General features: G+C 40.9%; 1 protein-coding gene across 1 annotated transcript in view; it reads right to left on the bottom strand.

Moving 5' to 3' along the window:
- ARL6IP6 (ARF like GTPase 6 interacting protein 6) overlaps positions 1 to 22,370 on the bottom strand; it is a 34,606-nt gene that overhangs the window by 5,248 nt on the left and 6,988 nt on the right. Inside the window, exon 3 of the mRNA XM_081337673.1 lies at positions 1,687 to 1,737. Within this exon, the coding sequence (XP_081193799.1) occupies positions 1,687 to 1,737 (51 nt within the window). The remainder of the gene's footprint in view (positions 1 to 1,686; positions 1,738 to 22,370) is intronic.

Genomic DNA, 22,370 nt, shown 5'->3' with positions numbered 1-22,370 from the left:
CAGAGAATCTTAAAGATTAATATGCAATTGAAACAAGAAGGTCATTCTTGAGCCTTGGTGGAGCAGTGGGCTAATGCCTCCTTAAGTAACACCAGCTGCCTGCAATTAGTGCAGGTTCGAGTCCCACCAGGCTCAAGGTTGACTCAGCCTTCCATCCTTCTGAGGTAGGTAAAATGAGGACCCAGATTGTTGGGGGCAATAAGCTGACTTTGTAATAATGCCGCTTGGGGGGGGGGAGAAAGCCCTAATAAGCAGCCATATGCACAGAATGAAGGCTATTGCTAAGCACATTGATTTGTGCTTTAGATTGTAAGCCGCCCTGAGTCTTCGGAGAAGGGCGGGATATAAATGGGATAAAAAAAATGGACAAGCATACTGTTTTTATACAGTATAAGATAACTGAAGTGAGATTATTATGGGCACAAAGGTGGGAAGATTTGGCACCATCCTCAATGAAAGAACAGTTGGTAATGATGATGGAACTTGCAGAAATGGCTAAATTTATTTCCTTGAGTAGAGAAAAGACAGTATCTATGTTTGTTGTTGAATGGAAACCCCTGATAGTCTTTTTGTATGAAACAGAAAAAAAATGAACCGATGACTAATGTTTTTGATAAGAAAAATAGATTGCAGAAAAAAAGAGGTTTTTGGTAGTTATAGGAGGTAATTTTGTATTTGTACTTATAATTGCAGTAAAGAAAATAAGAAACTACTAATTCTTTTTATTCATTCTTTTTCAATGTTTAGCTTTTTCTTTTTTTCCCTTTTCTTCTCCCTGTTCTTTATATTAGCTCTTGTTACCATTTAACTCTGTTTTGAATTTAAAAAAAATTATGTAAATAATGAAATCTCAAAATTATAACTTCAGCATTAATATACGATATGCAAAATGTTGAATTCAAAATGCCCCATTTTAAGTTAGAAACAGCTGGTCCAGTATGTCTGGAAGTGCACAACCTCACAACTTTCCTGTTTCAAAACGTGGTCATTTTGACCTTGAACACACTTCTGATACAATTAGTATACATTTAAAATTTGCATATCCCTAACAAAAATGTCCCAATTCTACCATCAAGAAATGTTAACAAGTATCTGGAATAAATCAAAAAGTTAATAGACTTACATCATGTCCAAGGAAAAAGCACAACATAACTCAAAATATATTTAGCTAGTCCCTTAATTATAAAGGACCAGCCTCCATTTAACTGTTTTCAGAATAGCAGTCATGATTATTGTTTGCACTTTTATTTTTTCATCTTATTTATCTGTCGAAAGTGATCATCCATTTAAACAGAGAAATGGAGTGGGTAGAATAGATAACAGATAAAACTCTGAAATTCTTAGCACTGGCATACTCTGTGGGTATTACACAATTTGATACAATTTGAAATTTAAATGTTTTTTGTATGAGGAACACCATAAAAATTATTACTAGATACAGACCAATAATATGTTTTGTTTTTTAAATAATTCTTATTAAAGATTACAATTAGAAAACAAAAAGTAACTACAAAAATTCAAACTTATAGGTAAGAAAACAGATCTGTTATAGGTATTTTAATGATACAGCAGCATACATTCATTTATGAATGAATTGAAAAATGTTCTATTTCTATTAAAAGGGATTCCCATCAAATATAAGGAAATTGCCACAATTCCAAAATGAACTTAGAAAATAAGCCTCACCTAAAATGCTGGTTTCTAGACTAGCCATTTTCTCTTTTTCATGTCCTGGATCTGTAAATAAAAATACTTTTATTTTTTCTTTAATAATTTTTGATTATTATAATTACAATTAGAAAACAAACACTAACTACAAAAAATATAAAAATAAAAAATGTAGAAATAAAAAAGGTAAAAGGAAAATATATAAAAAAGTAACTTCTTGCCTCTTCTCAAGTATACAAAAATTTAGTAACTGGTCACCATCTCTTAACATACAGCAAATAGTCTATTCATCCTTTATCTCATCTCTTAAGTATAAAGAAAAACCAAAAGTCTTATCAATCCTTATTAGTAAAAGTTCATTAAGGGATACCAGAAATAAAAACAAATCTATTTTAATCTTGATCAAATAAGCCAAATCTATATACCTTTCCTATATTTTTACCTTATATTTAATCTCCTCAAATGGGTCTAGGACATGGGTCGGCAACCCGCGGCTCCGGAGCCGCATGCGGCTCTTTGAGCCGTCTCCTGCGGCTCCCAGCCTCCCGGTGCGCGCGCACCTCTTCGAACAGGCAGTGGTGCGCGCGCACCTCTCCAAATGGAGAGTGGCACCGCCTGTTTGGAGAGGTGCGCGCGCACCTCCCCGAACGGGCGGAGGTGCGCGCGCACCTCCCCAAACCTTTGGAGAGGTGCGCACGTACCTCCGCGCAAATGGGCAGCGGCGCCGCTCTTTGAGAAAGCTGCCACGGCCCGTCTGCAAAGCTGCCGAAAGCGCCAGCTTTGCAGACGGGCCGCGACAGCTTTCCCAAGAAGCGGCGCCGCTGCCCATTCTGAGAGGTGCGCGCGCACCTCTCCGAACGACCGTAGGTGCGCGCGCACCTCCCCAAACCTTTGGAGAGGTACGCGCGTACCTCCGCGCGAACGGGCAGTGGCGCCGCTTCTTGGGAAAGCTGCCGCGGCCCGTCTGCAAAGCTGCCGCCTCCGCTCCCTTCCTTCGCCCGGCCTGCTTTTCCAACCTCACTTCCCTCCCTGCCAAAGTTCCTCCTTTTCTACTCAAACCGATTTTCGGGGTTCCTCGGCTTACACCCCTTGGCGAGAGACCCCAAACGTCCCTTTCTCGCCGCTCCTCCCTCCCTGCCCGCAGAGGCTCTTACCCTCCCCTGGCTCGTTCAACATGGGGGGAATAGGTCGGGTACCCTTTCCCCCCGAGAATGACACGTGTAAATCTCAAAATGACCCCGGCAAGCTTTGCGCAAAGCCGCCAGGCAGACCCGCGAGCTGGGGCTCAGAGCCAGCAACTGGAGGGGAAGAAAAAGACGGCGCCATCTGAGGAGTCTCTTCTTCGGCTATCTTGCTCTGCCCGTCTCCCGCTTGAAAGAACCTCCTCAGCGGATCGGTGCGGTGAAGAGGCCGGGCTTCCTTCGGGGGGCCTTTCATTCCTGTACAAGGGGGAAGGGGAACTCTCTGTGCTTTTGTGTGCGTGTGCGTGTGTGTGTGTATGTAAAGCACGAGAGAGGGAGGAAGAGGGGGGGGAAAGCAAGATCTCAAGCCCCGATGTTTCCTGCCTTCCACTGCCGGCGGCCGCCCCGCATTCTTAGCATTTCTAAGCTGTGACTCCAAGGTCGTCGTCGCCGTCTCCGCTGAGCAGCACCGCTTGGAAGAGAAAGGGAGCAGGACAGGCACGCTCGCCCCAGCGGAGTGGCCGGCCCTCGTTTTAGTAGCGAGACAGTAATCGCTCCCCTCCGCCCCCCCCAATGCTCCCGGTTCTCCCGTTCGCCTGCCGCCCCGCTTTCCTTCCTGAATTTTGCGCTTCCTTACCCAACTCCAAACTTTCTCTAGCGCCCCTGTGCTTTAGGAGGGGGAACCAAAGGCGGAGCCGTTTCTCTCTCTCCCCCCCCGCTTTTGCCGCTCCCCCACCCAACCAGTATCCCGCTTCTCCTTCCTCGGCAGCTTTGCAGACGGGCCGTCGCCGTCGCGCAACCGGGAACCGGTTCCATCACACATTAAAAAATGGCAACCACGCACGTCCGCAAGAAAAAACATTTTTTGCGCATGCACGTGCATGGACGCACGCACGTGGCTCCCACTTTTTTTATGTGTGATGGAACCGGTTCCCAGTGGCTCTTTTCCTTTTTCAGGTTGCCGACCCCTGGTCTAGGACAATTTGCTGCACCCACATTGCCACTCCCACTTCATCCTGGGCCTCCCACCAAAATTTAATTTACCACAGGTGGACCTCAGTCAAGATTTAGAAACATGTCAACAACGATTTCTAGAGGTTTTTGAAGGAAAGGAAACTTGACACCTTTTCGTTTGGACTTCTTTGGAGAGAACAGTATAATACATGGGAAAATCCCATTGCCAATGAAAATGAATTTAGGGTTAGGGTTAGGGTTACATCTCCTTGGTGTCATAGCTAAAAACTAATACTAGTGATGGATTTCTAGAGGTTTTTGAAGGAAAGGAAAGTTGACAACTTTTCATTTAGACTTGTTTGTGGAGAACAGTAAAATACATGGGGAAAATCCAATTGCAAATGAAAATGAATTTAGGGTTAGGGCACGGGTCAGCAACCTGCGGCTCCGGAGCCGCATACGGCTCTTTCAGCCGTCTCCTGCGGCTCCCAGTCCTCTGCCATGTGTAGTCCAAAAAAAAAGTGGAACTAAAAAAGTTCAACCAATCAATTCAAAGTTCTCATGGAAAAAAAAACTTGTGAAGCTTGAATTGATTGGTTGAAGTTCTTTGGTTTGTGGGACTTCCCACAAGCTATTTGTGGGACTGCCCACAAACCTCTTTTCTTCCTCGGATTGCACATGGCGGCAGCGGAGGAAGAGATGGGAGGACTGCTGGAAAGGTGAGTGGGTTGGTCAGATGGGGCATGCCAGGGAAGGAGAGTTCTGTGTGTGTGTGTGTACACATGCGCGCGCCTCCAAATCCGTTCATTGGCAAGGAGCTGGAGCGTCTTTGGCAGGAGTAGCAACGCCTGCATGCCAGGCGGAAAAACAGAAAGGTTGGCGGCAGCGGCAGTTGCTTTTCAGGCAGCTTAGTGCCCTTGTCGAGATATGGAGGTGTTCCAGGCCCGCGCTCCGCTCCTCTCCACTGTTGGTGACTCTGAACAGCTGGCCCCAACCTCCGCCGACTGGAGCCCGTCGGCGGAGGTCGGGGCCGGTGGAACAGAGTCGTCAGCTGATCAGTGGCCCTGTGTATGCGTCCTTCCGGGCCCACGGGAGCTCTAGCGACTCCATAAGGCCAGCCCCAAACTTCACAAGTGGAAATCGAGGGAGATTGCCAGGAACACAAGATAGGTGTTTCTCAGCCCACGCTGATCTCACGCTCCTTACAGTCTCCCTTTGTTTCAGTTTGCTTTCTGCATTTGGGACGAAGACTCGAGATTTGGCATTCATGACTGATCACCCAACCAAGAAGAAAATGTGGATGACATTTTGTACAAGTAATCTGTAATTCATCCAAAGTGATATGAAATAAGAGCTCCTTACAGTCTCCCTCTCTTTGTTTCAGCTTGCTTTCTGCATTTGGGATGAAGACTCGAGATTCGGTGTTTCTCTGCGCCCGCTGATCAGCACGCGTGGAGAAACGCCCATTCCCTCTGCTGAGCCGTCCCAGTTGCTTGCGTTGCAGAAGGCAAGTATTTGGGACGAAGACTCGAGATTTGGCGTTTCTTTTTTTTTTTTTATTGAAGAGTTTTAAAATACAGTTTTCCTTTAAGAATCCCCCCTTCCCCCTCCCTCCTCCCCCCTCTCTACCTCCCCCCCTCCCCCCCTCCCCCCCCGACTTCCCAGAGCTAAATACAAGGTATATATATAAAAAGCAATCATAAACAATCATATACTAACAATTATAAACTCTAAAATCCATCACTCTAGCTTATATAAGATAAAACAAATAATAATAATATTGAATATGTATAAAAAAAAAACTAAGATAATAAAGAAAAAAAAACAACGAAGGAAGACTTATTCAAATGCTACATAAAACTTCTTAACCCTATACTTGTTCTGGATAAAATCAATCCATTTTCTCCATTCCATAATATAGCGTTCTTGCGAATGATCTTTCAAATAGGCCGAAATCTTCGCCATCTCTGCCAGGTCGGAAACCTTTAAAGTCCACTCCTCTATGGTCGGCAGTTCCTCTTTCTTCCAGTATTGGCCTATCAAAAGTCTTGCCGCCGTAATTAAATTCAACATCAACTTGGTGTCCACAACTGTGGCATCTGTAATTATTCCCAACAAAAAAAATTGCGGACAAAACTTTATCCTCTGTTTAAAAATCTTCTGCATGTTCCACCAGACTTTTATCCAAAAAGCCTTAACCTTTTTACAAGTCCACCATATGTGAAAATATGTTGCATCTTCATCACCGCACCTCCAACATTTAGGCTGATAATTCGGATACATACTTGCAAGCTTTTTGGGATCTAAATGCCATCTATAAAACATTTTGTAAAAATTCTCTCTTAAATTTTGAGCTTGTGTAAATTTTACGTTCCTCACCCAAATCTTTTCCCACGTGTCCATTGTGATAACTTCCTGGATATTTTGGGCCCATTTTATCATACAATCCTTAACAAGCTCTGTTTCTGAGTCAATCTCTATCAATGCAAGATATATCCGTTTGATATGTGCTGGTCCCTGATTCCTGATTTGCTTTATCAAATTTTCATCAGTCATTGTAAATCCATTTTTCTGGTCTTCTTTCCACCTGGCCCGTAACTGAGTATATTGAAACCAATTTTGAACAACCTTCTCTTCTCGCAAGAGGCTATATGATTTCAAACACCAAACATTTCTTTCCAAACTGAGAATCTCCTTGTACGTAGTCAAATCATGTTTGAAGCCAGCATGTATATTTTCTATTGCGTGTTTTGGAATTGCCCACAATGGCATCTTGCAACTTAACTTATGTCTGTACTTCTTCCAAACTCTCAGCAATGCCTGTCTTAAAATATGCACCCTAAACACGTTGTCTACCTTCTTATCATACAACAAATATGCATGCCAGCCAAACAACAAATCGTGGCCCTCAAGATTTAATAACCTCCCTTGCGTCAAATTAATCCAGTCACTTATTCCTACTAATGCAGCAGCTTCATAATATAATTTAAAATTAGGCAATTTAAGGCCACCTCTCTCACGAGTATCCTGCATAATCTTAAGTTTAACTCGTGGTTTTTTCCCTGCCCACACAAATTTATTGATACCTCGCTGCCATTCCTCCAGATTGGAATCTTTCTTAAGAATCGGTATCATTTGAAATAAAAATAAAAATTTAGGCAGGACATTCATTTTTACTGCTGCAATCCGTCCCAACAAAGACAATTGCAATTTTTTCCAACTCTCCAATTCTTTTTGAATTTTCCCCCATAATTTTTCATAATTATTTTTATATAGCTTTGTATTAGAGGGCGACAAAATCACCCCCAAATATTTAACCCTTTTAACAATCTCAAATCCAGTTAATCCTTCTAAAAGGGCCTTTTGCGATGTTGTCATATTTTTGGCCAAAATTTTTGTTTTTTGTACATTAACCTTAAATCCAGAAACCTTCCCATATTGTGTTATTAACTCCATCAGGTCCACAACAGAGTTCTCTGGCTGGGTCACTGTAACAACCAGATCGTCTGCGAATGCTCTCAATCTATAGTCCTGATCTCCAATTTGAATCCCCTTAATTTTTTCCGAATTCTGAATTTTAACCAATAATATCTCTAATGTTAACACAAATAACAAGGGCGATAACGGACACCCTTGCCTTGTGCCCTTCTCAATATTACATGCTTCTGTCAAGCTATTATTAACTATAATTCGGGCAGTTTGTTTTTGATATAATGCCCTAATCGGTTGTAAAAAAATTTCCCCAAAATCCATTTTATCTAAAACTTTCAACAAAAATTTCCAATTCAATTGATCAAAAGCTTTTTCAGCATCTAAAAAAATTAGCACCGCAGCAATCTGGTTGTTCCTTTCCAAAAACTCTAACACATCAACTATATGCCTCACATTATTTTTCATTTGCCTACCACTAATAAACCCTGTTTGATCCCCATGAATCACCTGTTGCAGAACCCTCATCAGTCTATTAGCCAAAACCTTAGCAAATATCTTGTAATCTGTGTTTAAAAGCGATATCGGTCTATAATTTTTAACTTGAGTAACATCTTGGTCTTCCTTCGGAATCAAAGAGATAAAAGCTGTTCTCCAAGACGGTGGCACCTTTCCCCCCCTCTGGATTGTCTGGAACAGTTCCTTTAACGGTTTTATCATTTCTAATTGTAATTTTTTATAATAGGCCGCAGTCAAGCCATCCGTACCTGGTGCTTTATCCACCTTCAATTCCTTAATTGCTATAAAAATTTCTTCTTCTGTGATCAGTTGATTAATCCCTTCTTTTTGTACTTGCGTAAGAACCGGGATGCTAGCATTTTCCAAATATATATCAATGTCCTTTTCATTAATTTTCTCCTTAGCATATAATTTAGAATAAAAATCCACAAAAGCGTCCTTGATAAGGTCCTGTTGAAACACAACCCTTCCTTTATGCTCAATCTTATCTATATTAGAAGCCCTTTGTTTTTTCCTCAATCTATAAGCTAACCATCTGCCTGGTTTGTTAGCGTTACAAAAAGTGTTATGCCTGGCAAACCGCAGATTGGTTGCCACTTGGTCAGCCATTAATTTATCAAATTGTCCTCTTAACAATTTAATAGCCTCCTTAGTCTTCACATCCTTTGAATTCAAAATCAAAGCCTTTTCTTTTTCCTTTATTTCATTCTCCAGTTCTTTCCTCCTAGCTTCCACAGCACGTCTATGTTTGTTGTTCATATATATCAACACCCCTCTCATGTATGCCTTGCTAGCATCCCACACCATGTCCATAGAAGTACCTTTGTTCATATTAGTTTCAAAAAAAATCCTTCATCCGCTGTTTGCATTCTTCCACATTTCTCTGATTTCTAAACAAATTCTCATTTACGCGCCACGAGCGCCTGTCTCTTTTCTCCTTATCAATCTCTAACCACACTGGACTATGATCAGAAATAGTTCTTGCACAAATCTTCACCTTTTTAGTCCTCAAAAAAAAGTCATTAGTCACCAAAATAAAATCAATCCTCGAAAAAGATTTATGTCTATCAGAATAAAAAGTATAATCCTTTTCCTGCAGGTGTCTCTCGCGCCAGATATCTCGCAATTCCAAGTCATCCTTCATTTCAAAAAAAGATTTAGGCAGTCTAGCATGACTTGGAATGCGCTTAAAAGCTCCAGCCTTATCCATCTGTACATCCATAACACCATTCCAGTCCCCCATAAAAATAAAAGATTTATAATCCAACTGGGTAAGCTTTGTATAAAGTAAACTAAAAAAGTCAGCCTGTTGTTGTTGTTGATTAGGGGCATACAGTCCAACTAGAAGCGTCTTTTTGCCTTCTAACAACAAGTCTATCAATACGTATCTTCCATGCTTATCTGCTTCAATTAAATCCGCTGTTATGGCACTTTTAATATAAACAACCACTCCATTTTTCTTATTCATTGCAGAGGCAATAAAATGCGTACCCAGTCTTGAGTTCAATAAAAACTTTTGGTCCATAGCCCTAATATGCGTTTCTTGCAAACATATAACATCTATCTTAAATTGTTTTAAATATTGAAAAACCTTCTTTCTCTTCTGTGGTGAATTTAGTCCATTAACGTTCCAAGTCAAAAATTTAGTTGCCATGCATATCCTCCCAAAGCTCTTGAAGCACTGCTTTGATAGGACTATCTTCTTTAGGCCGTGCTCCTCCCACTGCTTGGCTATGAGTACGTTGTGAAGATTCTGAAGACTTTTGCTGATCTTGTTCTTTTATTTTCTTTGCTCTTTTTAAAGCAGCACGCGTTACCCTTTGCTCTCTAGGATCATCCAAAGAGGTTGTAGCTTGATCTCCTCCAGCACAATTTTCCTCAGTTTCATCCTCTTGATGTTCTCCTTCTCCTTCTCCCGATCCCTTTGCAGCTTCCAGAAGTGTTAATGGGGTTGCTTTTAAAACAGTATTGTAGAAATCACGCGCTTGCTTCACAGTAATCAACCGGTACCTTTTGCCTTCATACATCACCATCAGCCCGTCTGGAATCTCCCATCTGAACCTTATATCTCGTTGCTTGAGCTCTTGCACAAGAAATGTAAAATCCTTCCTTCTCCTCAAAATCTTTGGAGGGATCTCTTTTAAAACCAAAACTTCTTGATCAGCAATCACAACTTTAGCATCATAGGCAGCTTGTATAACTTCATCTCTGATTTCTCTTTTTGTGAAGTAAACCACCACATCTCTAGGCAACTTTCTCTGTCTGGCAATCCATGAGTTTACACGGAACACTTTATCCATAGCTGCTCTTATTTCAGATGCTGGCTGATTCAATACCACTTCAAAAGCCTCAGAAACCAGCTGCTTTAAATCTTCCTTAATGTTCTCTTTTAAACCTCTGATTCTAACAGCAAACTGCATCTGGTAATATTGGGCAAGGCTTAATTCCCTTTCCATTTTGTCTCTTAAATTTTCATTCTCCCGTACTTTAACTTCTAATATTTCATTCTTTTGAGTCAAATCATCCAATTTTTCATCTAAATCTTCCACACATTCCGCCACTTTATGCACTGAAGACAAAATGTCTACCTTCATAACGCTGAGCTTCTGTTCCATCCTCTCTTCCATTCTCTCCTCCAGTTTCTCCAATTTCTCCTCCATCTGTGCAAATTTATCAGCCATTGATTGATTAATTGATTCCAAAAGTTTATCCAGAGCATCTCGTAAATCCTTCGGTGTCAATACATCAGGAGGATGCAACGCCTGTAATGATGATTGTTGCACCGGAGAAGATCCACCACTCCAAAGAGTTTTAGGGGGAGGTTTAGCCGCCATCTTTTACTTTTCAATTGTGACGCACTTTCACTAAAAGTTTAAAAAGTCCATCAAGCTCGAGAGTATAATAAAATAATCCTCTTCACCTTTTCCTCTTGTACCGCTCTGCCTGCTCCTTTAATCCAAAGTCCTTTCTTCAGGCAGGGGTGGTCGCAGACGCCTGGCTCTGCTCCAAGAAGTCCGGAGCAGAGACGCCAGCCAGCTGGGAGCAACCCAGGCTTCGGGGGAGTTCAATCCTTCAGCCGCCCAAGCTCCAAGCTCAGGCGGCCCCGGAGAACTCTACCCCTACCTGGGGCCTCACCCCCTCCTCTTCTCCCGAGGAGGGGGCTTCAAATTCGCCCGAACAGCTGATCGGCGCTGTTTCGGGCGAAAAAACAACAGCTGAGCCGCGGGCAGCCCGGGAAGGCTGTCTCCGTCGCCGCGGAGCCACCGGAAGTCCCAAGATTTGGCGTTTCTTAGCCCGCACTGATCTCGCCTTCCTTACAGTCTCCCTCTCTCAAGTCTCGAGTCTTCGTCCCAAATGCAGAAGGCAAGCTAAAACAAAGAGAGGGAGACTGTAAGGAGGGCGAGATCACTGCTTTCTGCATTTGGGACGAAGACTCGAGATTCGGCGTTTCTCAGCTTTCTGCATTTGGGACAAAGACTTGAGACTCGAGAGAGTGAGACTGTAAGGAGGGTGAGATCAGTGTGGGCTGAGAAACGCCGAATCTCAAGTCTTCGTCCCAAATGCAGAAAGCTGAGAAACGCCGAATCTCGAGTCTTCATCCCAAATACTTGCCTTCTGCAACGCAAGCAACTGGGACAACTCAGCAAAGGGAATGGGCGTTTCTCCACGCGTGCTGATCAGCGGGCGCAGAGAAACACCGAATCTCGAGTCTTCATCCCAAATGCAGAAAGCAAGCTGAAACAAAGAGAGGGAGACTGTAAGGAGCTCTTATTTCATATCAGTTTGGATGAATTACAGATTGCTTGTACAAAATGTCATCCACATTTTCTTCTTGGTTGGGTGATCAGTCATGAACGCCGAATCTCGAGTCTTCATCCCAAATGCAGAAAGCAAACTGAAAGAGAGGGAGAGTGTAAGGAGCGCGAGATCAGTGCGGGCTGAGAAACGCCGATCTCGTGTTCTTGGCAATCTCCCTCAATTTCCACTTGTGAAGTTCGGGGCTGGCCTTACGGAGTCGCCAGAGCTCCCGTGGGCCCGGGAGGATGCATACACAGGGCTGCTGATCAGCTGACGACTCTGTTCCACCGGCCCCGACCTCCACTGACGGGGTCCAGTCGGCAGAGGTCGGGGCCAGCTGTTCAGAGTCACCAACAGTGGAGAGGAGCGGAGCACGGGCCTGGAGCACCTCCATATCTCGGCAAGGGCACTAAGCTGCCTGAAAAGCAACCGCTGCTGCTGCCACTGCCAACCTGTTTTTTCCACCCGACAGGCAGGCGTTGCTACTCCTGCCGCCAAAGACGCTCCAGCCCCAACAGCAGCCACTGCTGGCAGAGCGATTGCCCGCTGCTTGGGGCTCGCTGCTGCCATGGGGGCCGGCACGGATTTGTTTCTGCGGGGGAAGCGGAGGCTGACGGAGATGCGGCAGACCTCCAGCATCGCCGCCACCTCCACCACTACTGTCGTTGACTTCCACTACGGCCGAACCCGGGCAGCCTCCTCCACCCCCAGCAGTGGCATCCGGGGATTCTCAGGTTAAATCGGAATCAAGCAGCAAGTGAAAAAGTTAGCAGCAGTAGCGGGAGTGGTTTTAATTGCCAAGTGTCCCCATGGACGTCAATGGAGGTGCTGCGGCTGGCTTTTTGAGTTGGTGAGTGAATGAGAGCGAGAGAGAAACGTTTTTTGAGCAGTGTGAGTGAATGAGAGCGTGAAAGAGGCTTTTTAGAGCAAAAGTGAGGGAATGAGAGAGCGAGAGAGAAGCTTTTGCAAACAAAACATGAATAAATGAGAGCGAGAGGGAAGCTTTTCCAAGCAAAGGTGAGTGAATGAGAGCGGAGGGGGCAGGGCGGCTGCATGTCTCCCCTTAGGCTCCACTGTTCTGCCAAGCCTCTTGTTTTGCACATGCACACGTGTGCGCATCCTTTTTTGTGGCTCCCAGTTTTTCCTTTTGTGAGGGAACCGGTTCCAAGTGGCTCTTTCACTGTTTCAGGTTGCTGACCCCTGGGTTAGGGTTAGGGTTGGGGTTAGGGTTAGATCTCCTTGGTGTCATAGGGAAGAACTAATACAGGTGAGGATTTTCTAGAGGTTTTTGAAGGAAAAGAAAGTTGAAACCTTTTCTTTCGGAGTTCTTTGTGGAGAACAGTAAAATACATGGGAAAATCTTATTGCCAATGAAAATGAATTTAGGGTTAGCGTTAGGGTTAGATCTCCTTGGTGTCATAGCCAAACACTAATACTAGTGATGGATTTCTAGAGGTTTTTTAAGGAAAGGAAAGTTGACAGTTTTTCGTTTGGACTTATTTGTGAAGAATAGGAAAATACATGGGAAAATCCCATTGCCAATGAAAATGAATTTAGGGTTAGGGTCAGGCCTCCTTGGTGTTATAGGGAAAAATTAATACTAGTGATGGATTTCTAGAGGTTTTTGAAAGAAAGGAAAGATGACAGCTTTTCGTTTTGGCCTATTTATGGAGAACAGTAAAATAAATGGGAAAATCCCATTGCCAATGAAAATGAATTTAGGGTTAGGGTTAGGATTGGAGTTAGAGTTAGGGATCTCCAGGGTGTCATAGCCAAAAGCTAATACTAGTGATGGATTTCTAGAAGTTTTATAAGGAAAGTTGACAGCTTTTCTTTCGGAGTTGTTTATGAAGAAAAAATAAATGGGAAAATCCCATTGCCAATGAAAATGAATTTAGGGTTAGGGTTGGGGTTGGGGCTAGGGTTACATCTCCTTGGTGTCATAGCCAAAAACCAATACTAGTGATGGATTTGTAGAAGTTTTTGAAGGAAAGGAAATTTGACAGCTTTTCACTTGGACTGCTTTGGAGAGAACAGTATAATGGGAAAATCCCATTGCCAATAAAAATGAATGTATAGGTGAAACTCGAAAAATTAGAATATCGTGGAAAAGTTCATTTATTTCAGTAATGTAACTTAAAAGGGGAAACTAATATATGAGATAGACTCATTACATGCAAAGCAAGATAGTTCAAGCCCTGATTTGTCATAATTGTGATGATTATGGCTTACAGCTCATGAAAACCCCAAATCTACAATCTCAGAAAATTAGAATATTGTGAAAAGGTGCAAAATTCTAGGCTCAAAGTGTCCCACTGTAATCAGCTAATTAAGCCATAACACCTGCAAAGGGTTCCTGAGCCTTTAAATGGTCTCTCAGTCTGGTTCAGTAGGAATCACAATCATGGGGAAGACTGCTGACCTGACAGTTGTGCAGAAAACCATCATTGACACCCTCCATAAGGAAGGAAAGCCTCAAAAGGTAATTGCAAAAGAAGTTGGATGTTCCCAAAGTGCTGTATCAAAGCACATTAATAGAAAGTTATGTGGAAGGGAAAAGTGTGGAAGAAAAAGGTGCACAAGCAGCAGGGATGACCGCAGCCTGGAGAGGATTGTTAGGAAAAGGCCATTCAAAAGTGTTGGGGACTTTCACAAGGAGTGGACTGAGGCTGGAGTCAGTGCATCAAGAGCCACCACACACAGATGGATCCTGGACATGGGCTTCAAATGTCGTATTCCTCTTGTCAAGCCGCTCCTGAACAACTAACAACGTCAGAAGCATCTTACCTGGGCTAAAGAAAAACAGACCTGGTCTATTGCTCAGTGGTCCAAAGTCCTCTTTTCTGATGAAAGCAACTTTTGCATCTCATTTGGAAATCAAGGACCCAGAGTCTGGAGGAAGAATGGAGAGGCACACACTGCAAGATGCTTGAAGTCCAGTGTGAAGTTTGCACAGTCTGTGTTGATTTGGGAGCCATGTCATCTGCTGGTATTGGTCCACTGTGCTTCATTAAGTCCAGGTTCAACGCAGCCATCTACCAGGAGATTTTGGAGCACTTCACGCTTCTTTCCGCAGACGAGTTTTATGGGGATGCTGACTTCATTTTCCAGCAGGACTTGGCACCTGCCCACACTGCCAAAAGCACCAGCACCTGGTTCAATGACTGTGGGATTACTGTGCTTGATTGGCCAGCAAACTCGCCTGACCTGAACCCTGTAGAGAATCTATGGGGCATTGCCAAGAGAAAGATGAGAGACATGAGACCGAACAATGCAGAAGAGCTGAAGGCTGCTATTGAAGCATCCTGGTCTTCCATAACACCTCAGCAGTGCCACAGGCTGATAGCTTCCATGCCATGCCGCATTGAGGCAGTAATTGCTGCAAAAGGGGCCCAAACCAAGTACTGAGTACATATGAATGCTTATACTTTTCAGAGGTCCAATATTGTTTTATGTACACTCCTTGTTTAATTGATTGCATGTAATATTCTAATTTTCTGAGATTGTGGATTTGGGGTTTTCATGAGCTGTACGCCATAATCATCACAATTATGACAAATCAGGGCTTGAACTATCTTGCTTTGCATGTAATGAGTCTATCTCATATATTAGTTTCCCCTTTTAAGTTGCATTACAGAAATAAATGAACTTTTGCACAATATTCTAATTTTTTGAGTTTCACCTGTAGGGTTTAGGGTTAGTTAGGGTTAGGTCTCCTTGGTGTCATAGAAAAAAAACTAACAGTAGTGTTGAATTTGTAGGGATTTTTGAAGGAAAGTTTGAAACACTGTCAACTTTCCTTTCCATCAAAAATGTCTACAAATACATTCCTAATATTAGTTTTTAGCTATGACACCACGGATCGGGTGTTGTTGATTTTTGATGAAAAACTGATGAAGAAATTGTATAATGTTTTATTGAATTTGAAAATGGAGGATGAACAAAGAAAGAAAATATGAACTGACAATGGCAACTTCATATAAAGAAAACCTATATAAAATGTTTTATAGATGTAATAGTAGTAGTAGTAGTAGTAGTAGTAGTAAAAGTTGGAAGGGATCTTGAAGGTCATCTATTCCACCCCCCTGCTCAGGCAGGAAACCCTATACCATTTCAGACAAATGGCTAGCCAGTCTCTTCTTAAAAACTTCCAGTGTTGGAGCATTCACCACTTCTGGAGGCAGGTTGTTCCACTGGTTAATTGTTCTAACTGTCAGGAAGTTTCTCGTTAGTTCTAGGTTGCTTCTCTCCTTGATTAGTTTCCATCTGTTGCTTCTTGTCCTGCCTTCAGGCGCTTTGGAGAATAGCTTGATTCCCTCTTCTTTGTGGCAGCCCCTGAGATATTGGAACACTGCTATCATGTCACCCCTCACCCTTCTCTTCATTAAACTAGACATACCCAATTCCAGCAGCCGTACTTATATGTTTTAGCCTCCAGTCCCCTAATCATCTTTGTTGCTTCTTCTCTGTACTTTCTAGAGCAGGGATTTTCAACTTTTTCACCCATTGTACCACTTTTAGGATATGGCAGCATCCAAGTACCACCAGTCACCTAGCACAGTGTCAAAAACTAGATGACCAAAAAAAAGGAAAAAAGTGAAGTACAAGTAGTCCTCGACTTACAACAGTTCACTTAGTGACTGTTGAAAGTTACAATGGCACTGAAAAAAGTGCCCCAAGCCACAGCCGAGCAAGACACCTGCCTGCCTGCCCGGCAGCACTCTTCCTCCTATCCGAGGTTTTCACTGTTGTGAGCATTTCTGTTGAGGATTGGCAGCAGGGGTGGGGTGGGGTTTGGTTTTTATTCCCCCCGTCTGCTGGGTGGTTGCAGCAGGTTTTGGTCACTTCATATGACCCTGGGACACTGTGACCATCATAAATATGAATCAGTTGCCAAGCATCTGAATGTAAATCACAAGACCCTGGAGATGCTGCAACATTCCAGCTGATCGGCGCTTCCTCTGGGCTTAGCAGAAGCTCTGGGATCAGCACTGAGCTTCAGCTGGAGCCTGGCGCTGATCCTGGCGCTTCCGCTGAGTCCTGACAGCCCCGAAGAAGTGCTGATCCTGGTGCTTCTGCTGAGCCCTGACAGCCCTGCAGCTCCAGGCATCTCTCGCTCAGCTTGTGCGGTGCTGCCACCGGTTCAGCTCATTCCCCTCCCCCACTACTTTTCTAGGATGGTCGTGTACCACCTGCCAGGTGCCAATGTACCACAGGTGGTACCCGTACCACTGGTTGAAAAGCCCTATTCTAGAATCTCAACATCTTTTTTACATCGTGGTGACCAAAACTGGATGCTGTATTCCAAGTGTGGCCTTACCAAGGCATTGTAAAGTGGTATTAATACTCCATGTGATCTTGATTCTATCCTTCTGTTAATGCAGCCTAGCACTGTGTTGGCTTTTTTGGCAGCTGCAGCACTCTGCTGGCTCATATTTAAGTGATTGTCCACTAGGACTCCAGGATCCCTCACAGTTACTACTATTGATGTCATCTTCCACCTGTCAGATTAGCAAAAATGTTTATAAATATATCTAGTGAATGTTGGAAATGTAATCAATATCCTGGTATATGTTTGACAAAAGCAAAAAAAAGTTTCACAAAAATACATACTTGGTTAAAAAAGATGTTAGGAAACACATATGGAAACATTAATCAATTTTATTTAAAAAACCCATTACATGTATTAACAGCAGCGAGGATTGTATTTGCTCAGCACTAGAAAAATGAAAAAACACCATTGGATGAAGAGATAATCAAGAAAATACTAGACTGTGCTGAAATGGTTAGACTTACATTGAGAATCAAAGAAAAAAGAAGACAAAATATTTTCACACATGGAACCTATTGTATCAATGGCTGGAAAAACAGGATAGAGTGTAAGAACGTAACTTGTATTACTAAGCAAAACAAATCAACCCAGAAAACACGTTATTCATTAAGCACTAATGAATTTTAATAATAGAAAATTAATAAAAGATTATAAAAAAAAACTTTCCTTTCCTTCAAAAACCTCTAGAAATCCATCACTAGTAATAGTTTTTGGCTATGACTCCAAGAGACCTAACCCTACCCCAAGCCTAAATTCATTTTCTTTGGCAATGAGATTTTTCCATCTATTTTATCGGTGTCCACAAAGAACTCCAAATGAAAAGCTGTCATCTTTCCTTTCCTTCAAAAACCTTTGGAATCTATCTTTAGCATTTGGTTTACACTATGACACCAAGGAGACCTAATCCGAATCCCAACCCTAACCCTAAGTTCATTTTCATTTGCAATGGGACTTTTCCATGTATTTCAATGTGGTTGACAAACAACTCCAAATTGAAAGAATCTATCCCTTGTATTAGTTTTTCGTCATGACTCCAGGTAGACATAACCCTAATCATAATCCTAGCTCTATATTCACTTTCATTGGCAATGTGATTTTCACATGAATTTTACTGTGGTCCAGCTCCGAAGGATGTCAATGTCACTTTCCTTAGAAAACCGCTAAGAATCTATTCCTATCCTTAGTTTTCAGTTATTACCCCATGTAAACCTAACCCTAATCCAACTCTAGATTGATTTTTATTGCCTTAGTATTCTTCCAAGCATTTTACTGTGGTCCACAAAGAAGTTCAAACTTGGCGCTTGAAAAATTTACTTGATTAAGAGGAGTTTTTTAGATTTTTACTCGAAATTATATTCTAGAGAAAGTTTTAGATATAGATAAGTATTTACAGGAAGCTCATTTTCCGAGACTTTCAAAAGAGCAACAACTTGAGTTGAATTGCTCAATAACATCAGAAGAAATCTCTTTAGCTATTAAACAGCTGAAACTGGGCAAGGCTCCGGGAACAGATGGATTAACAGCAATTTATTATAAAATGTTGTTGGTTGAAATGATTGAACCTTTAAAGATTTTGTTTAATGAAATTCAGACTGGAGGTGCAGTTCCTCCATCATGGAGGACAGCTTTTGTATCACTGATTCCAAAGGAGGATCAAGACCTTACTCAACCTAAAAATTATAGACCTATATCGCTTTTGAATACAGATTATAAGATTTTTGCTAAAGTATTGGCTAATAGATTAATGCAAGTTTTGAAACAAATGATTCATAGTGATCAATCGGGATTTATATCTGGAAGGTATATGAAATATAATGTAAGACAAATTGTAAACTTGCTTGAATACTTGGATAAGAACAACCAAGTCCCTGCAGCATTGATATTTTTGGATGCAGAGAAAGTCTTTGACCAATTGAATTGGCAATTTTTATTGAGAGTTGTTGAGGAGATGAATTTTGGAGAAGGTTTTCTATATTCTATTAAAGCTATATATCAACAACAAACTGCACAAATTATAATTAATGGGGGGCTAACAGAGACGTTTAAAATTGAAAAAGGTACAAGACAGGGATGCCCCCTATCACCATTGTTTGTTTTAACATTAGAGATTTTATTAATTAAAATTCGAGAGTCCTCTATGATAAAGGGAATTAAAATAAAACAGAATGATTATAGATTGAGAGCTTTTGCTGATGACTTGGTTGTGACAGTATCTCAACCGTTACAGTCGGTTATAGATTTGATCGAAATTATAACTCAGTATGGTAAAGTTTCTGGGTTCAAGGTGAATAGTAATAAGACTAAGATATTATCTAAGAATTTATCTATGAGTGAAAGGGATATGTTAACTAAATTAACAGGTTTTGAAATAGTGAAAAAGGTTAAATATTTAGGAGTGTATATTGCAGCCTCAAATGTAAAATTATATAAGAATAATTATGAAACACTATGGTTGAAGGTACAAAGGGATTTAAATAATTGGAAAAAACTACAATTATCTTTATTGGGAAGAATTGCAGTTGTTAAAATGAATGTTCTGCCAAAGTTTCTTTTTTTTGTTTCAAATGATACCTATATTGAAAAAGGATGCCAACCTTGATCAATGGCAGAAGGGTATTAATAAATTTATTTGGGCGGGGAAAAAACCAAGAGTTAAATTTAAGATTTTATAAGATGCTTGGGAAAGAGGGGGACTTAAGGCGCCGAATTTCAAAGTGTATTATGATGCAGTGGCCTTGACGTGGGTTAGTGACTGGCTTAATTTAACTAATAAGAGAATACTTCATCTTGAGGGATGGGATTTGGTATATGGATGGCATGCATACTTGCTTTATGATAAGAAGGTAGGGCTTTTAAATCTCATATCCTTAGAAGTGCTTTGTTGCGTGTCTGGAAAAAGTATTATTATAAGTTAAATTATAAAATACCGATCTGGGGAATTCCTGGACACGCGATAGAGGGCGTATCTATGGGAGTGAGTTTGGATATGGTTTCCTATAAGGAATTACTTAGATTGGAAGGGAATGATTGGCAACTTAAATCATTAGAGGAGTTAAGACAAGAAAATATAAGTTACTCTTGGTTTCAATATACTCAACTGAAAGCTAGGTGGAAGTCAGATCAAAAGGTTGGCATCACAATTACAGATCAAAATTTAGTAAAACAAATTAGAGATTTAAATTGTGCACATATAAAGAGGATATATAATGTTTTAATTGAATTGGACTCGGAAACGGAATTAGTTAAAGATTGTATGATAAAGTGGGCACAAAATATTCAGGAACCAATTCAGCTGGATACTTGGGAGATAATTTGGGTCAGAAATGTTAAATTTACTCAGGCTCAAAATTTAAGAGAAAATTTTTATAAAATGTTTTATAGATGGCATCTGGATCCCAAGAAGTTGTCTAACATGTATCCTAACTTACAGTCTAAATGTTGGAGATGTGGTAGTTTAGAAGCCACCTATTTTCATATGTGGTGGACTTGTAGAAATATAAAAGCTTTTTGGATTAAAATTTGGTGGAACACTCAAAAGATTTTTAAGAGAAAGATAAAGTTTTCTCCGCAATTGTTTTTATTGGGTATTGTTGTAGATTGCGATGTTAAAGAAACCAATTTGATGTTGAATATGATAACAGCAGCACGGTTACTGGTGGGACAATATTGGAAGAAGGATAGTTTGCCTACTATAGAAGAATGGGTGTTTAAAGTTTCGAATCTTGCAGAAATGTCTAAGATTTCTGCCTATTTGAAAGATCATTCACAGGAAAGATATATTTCAGTTTGGAGGAGATGGATAGATTATATTCAGAATAAATATGGGACTAAAAAGTTCCATTTAGCTTATGAGTAGATTTTAGAGGGATATTGTTATTGATCTTAGTCTTAGTACTTTGTATGTATCTATGTTAAAGCGGAGTTAAAGCACATTATGAACTTGGTTAATTTTATATTATGGATAATCCTTATTTAGAATATGATTATTATAACTATAACCCTGTATTTAGCTCTGGGAAGTGGGGGGGGAAGTGGGGTGGTTTGGGGAGGGGCGAATTTGGGGATGTATTGTAAAATTTTGTTTCTGTAAAACTCTTTAATAAAAAAAAAGAAAAAATTACTTTCCTAACACGTTTCCTTTAAAGAAAAACACACCCTGAGCAGTGTAATGCCTGATAAAATGATCGGCTCAGTCATCATCTAACGTCTGACCTGCTTAAAAAGGTGATTTTTTTTTTAAAAAAAAGGTTTAACGCTTGAAGAGATCAAGTTTGTTCTCACTTTGAAATCATAAAAGAATATGTTTTAAACCATACCCGCTGAATTCACACAATTATGCTAACAAGAATACCTTATTTCTTTGTTGTTTGTACTGGGACACACGTTTCATCTTATATTTGGTTTTCCATTATGCCTAAAGAAAGCTTAACTTAAACACCCAGACACAATGAGCAATGTGATATATGCAGAACAATGCAGTGAGACATGTACATTGGAGAAACAAAAAAAACTACTTCACAAATGCATGGCACAACACAGTAGAACAAACCCATCAGGACAACATTCAGACCATCTGCATTTGAAAGACAAAAGTCACTCTTTTGAAGACAGCAAAGTCTTATTTATATTATCACAGCCACTTCTCCTGACATGATGATAATGTATTGGTGAGTTCAGGTGAAACTGGATTAATATTAATGTGTTCCAAAGTCCAGTATCAGTAATAAATATAGGTACAGGAAAAACAAATCATATGGTACTTATTTTTAAGCTTTTATAGTACTAATACTTGTATATGTGCATATGCATTATGGAGTTTATTATGGCCTGCACAAGGATCAATATCAAACATATTATGTTTAAGACTTTTTGCAATGGTGTGTAATGCTATGTATATATGTATAACATATGTATACATACATACGCATAATCTACAAAGCTAAAAACTTTACTCAAGAAGTTTAGGAAATGAAATGCTGTTCATCATAAAAATTACCTGTTTAGCTCCCCAGAATTTAAGGCAACAGTATTTCCACTAGAGTTGATAAACCCTAATAAAATTAGAGCCATTTTGTGATTTTATTTCCCTGAAACATACATCAACTTCCTGTGGTCTCTAGGGTGAGCTACACATCCCTAAGCAAGACAGTGTTTAGACAGAGAGCAGCTGGATGTTGGATCCTGGCTAGTGCAATCTCTCCAAAGAAAGGTGAGATTGTGAGATAGCCATGCACACTCTGGACAGCTGTGTAATAGGCTATAGGAACTGAGGTTCTGAGTTCGGCTTATATGAGTAGAGCGATTGGGAATTAAAGGAAACCATATAAGCTTACAGTTGTAATTCAACCTTTGTGGACAAAAAGCTTGGCTGTGCTTAATTTCTTGATGATCGTTGAAATAGTTTTTTACTGGTTTAAAACAACTTTTTTGCATTCAGTGAGTGAGACTCTTAAAAGAATTTAAAGACTTTAAAAATCCTTCACATGGGA

This window comes from Vipera berus, assembly GCF_964194415.1.
Source record: "Vipera berus genome assembly, chromosome: 1".
Taxonomy (NCBI): domain Eukaryota; kingdom Metazoa; phylum Chordata; class Lepidosauria; order Squamata; family Viperidae; genus Vipera; species Vipera berus.
This window is presented reverse-complemented; position numbering and strand designations above follow the sequence as displayed.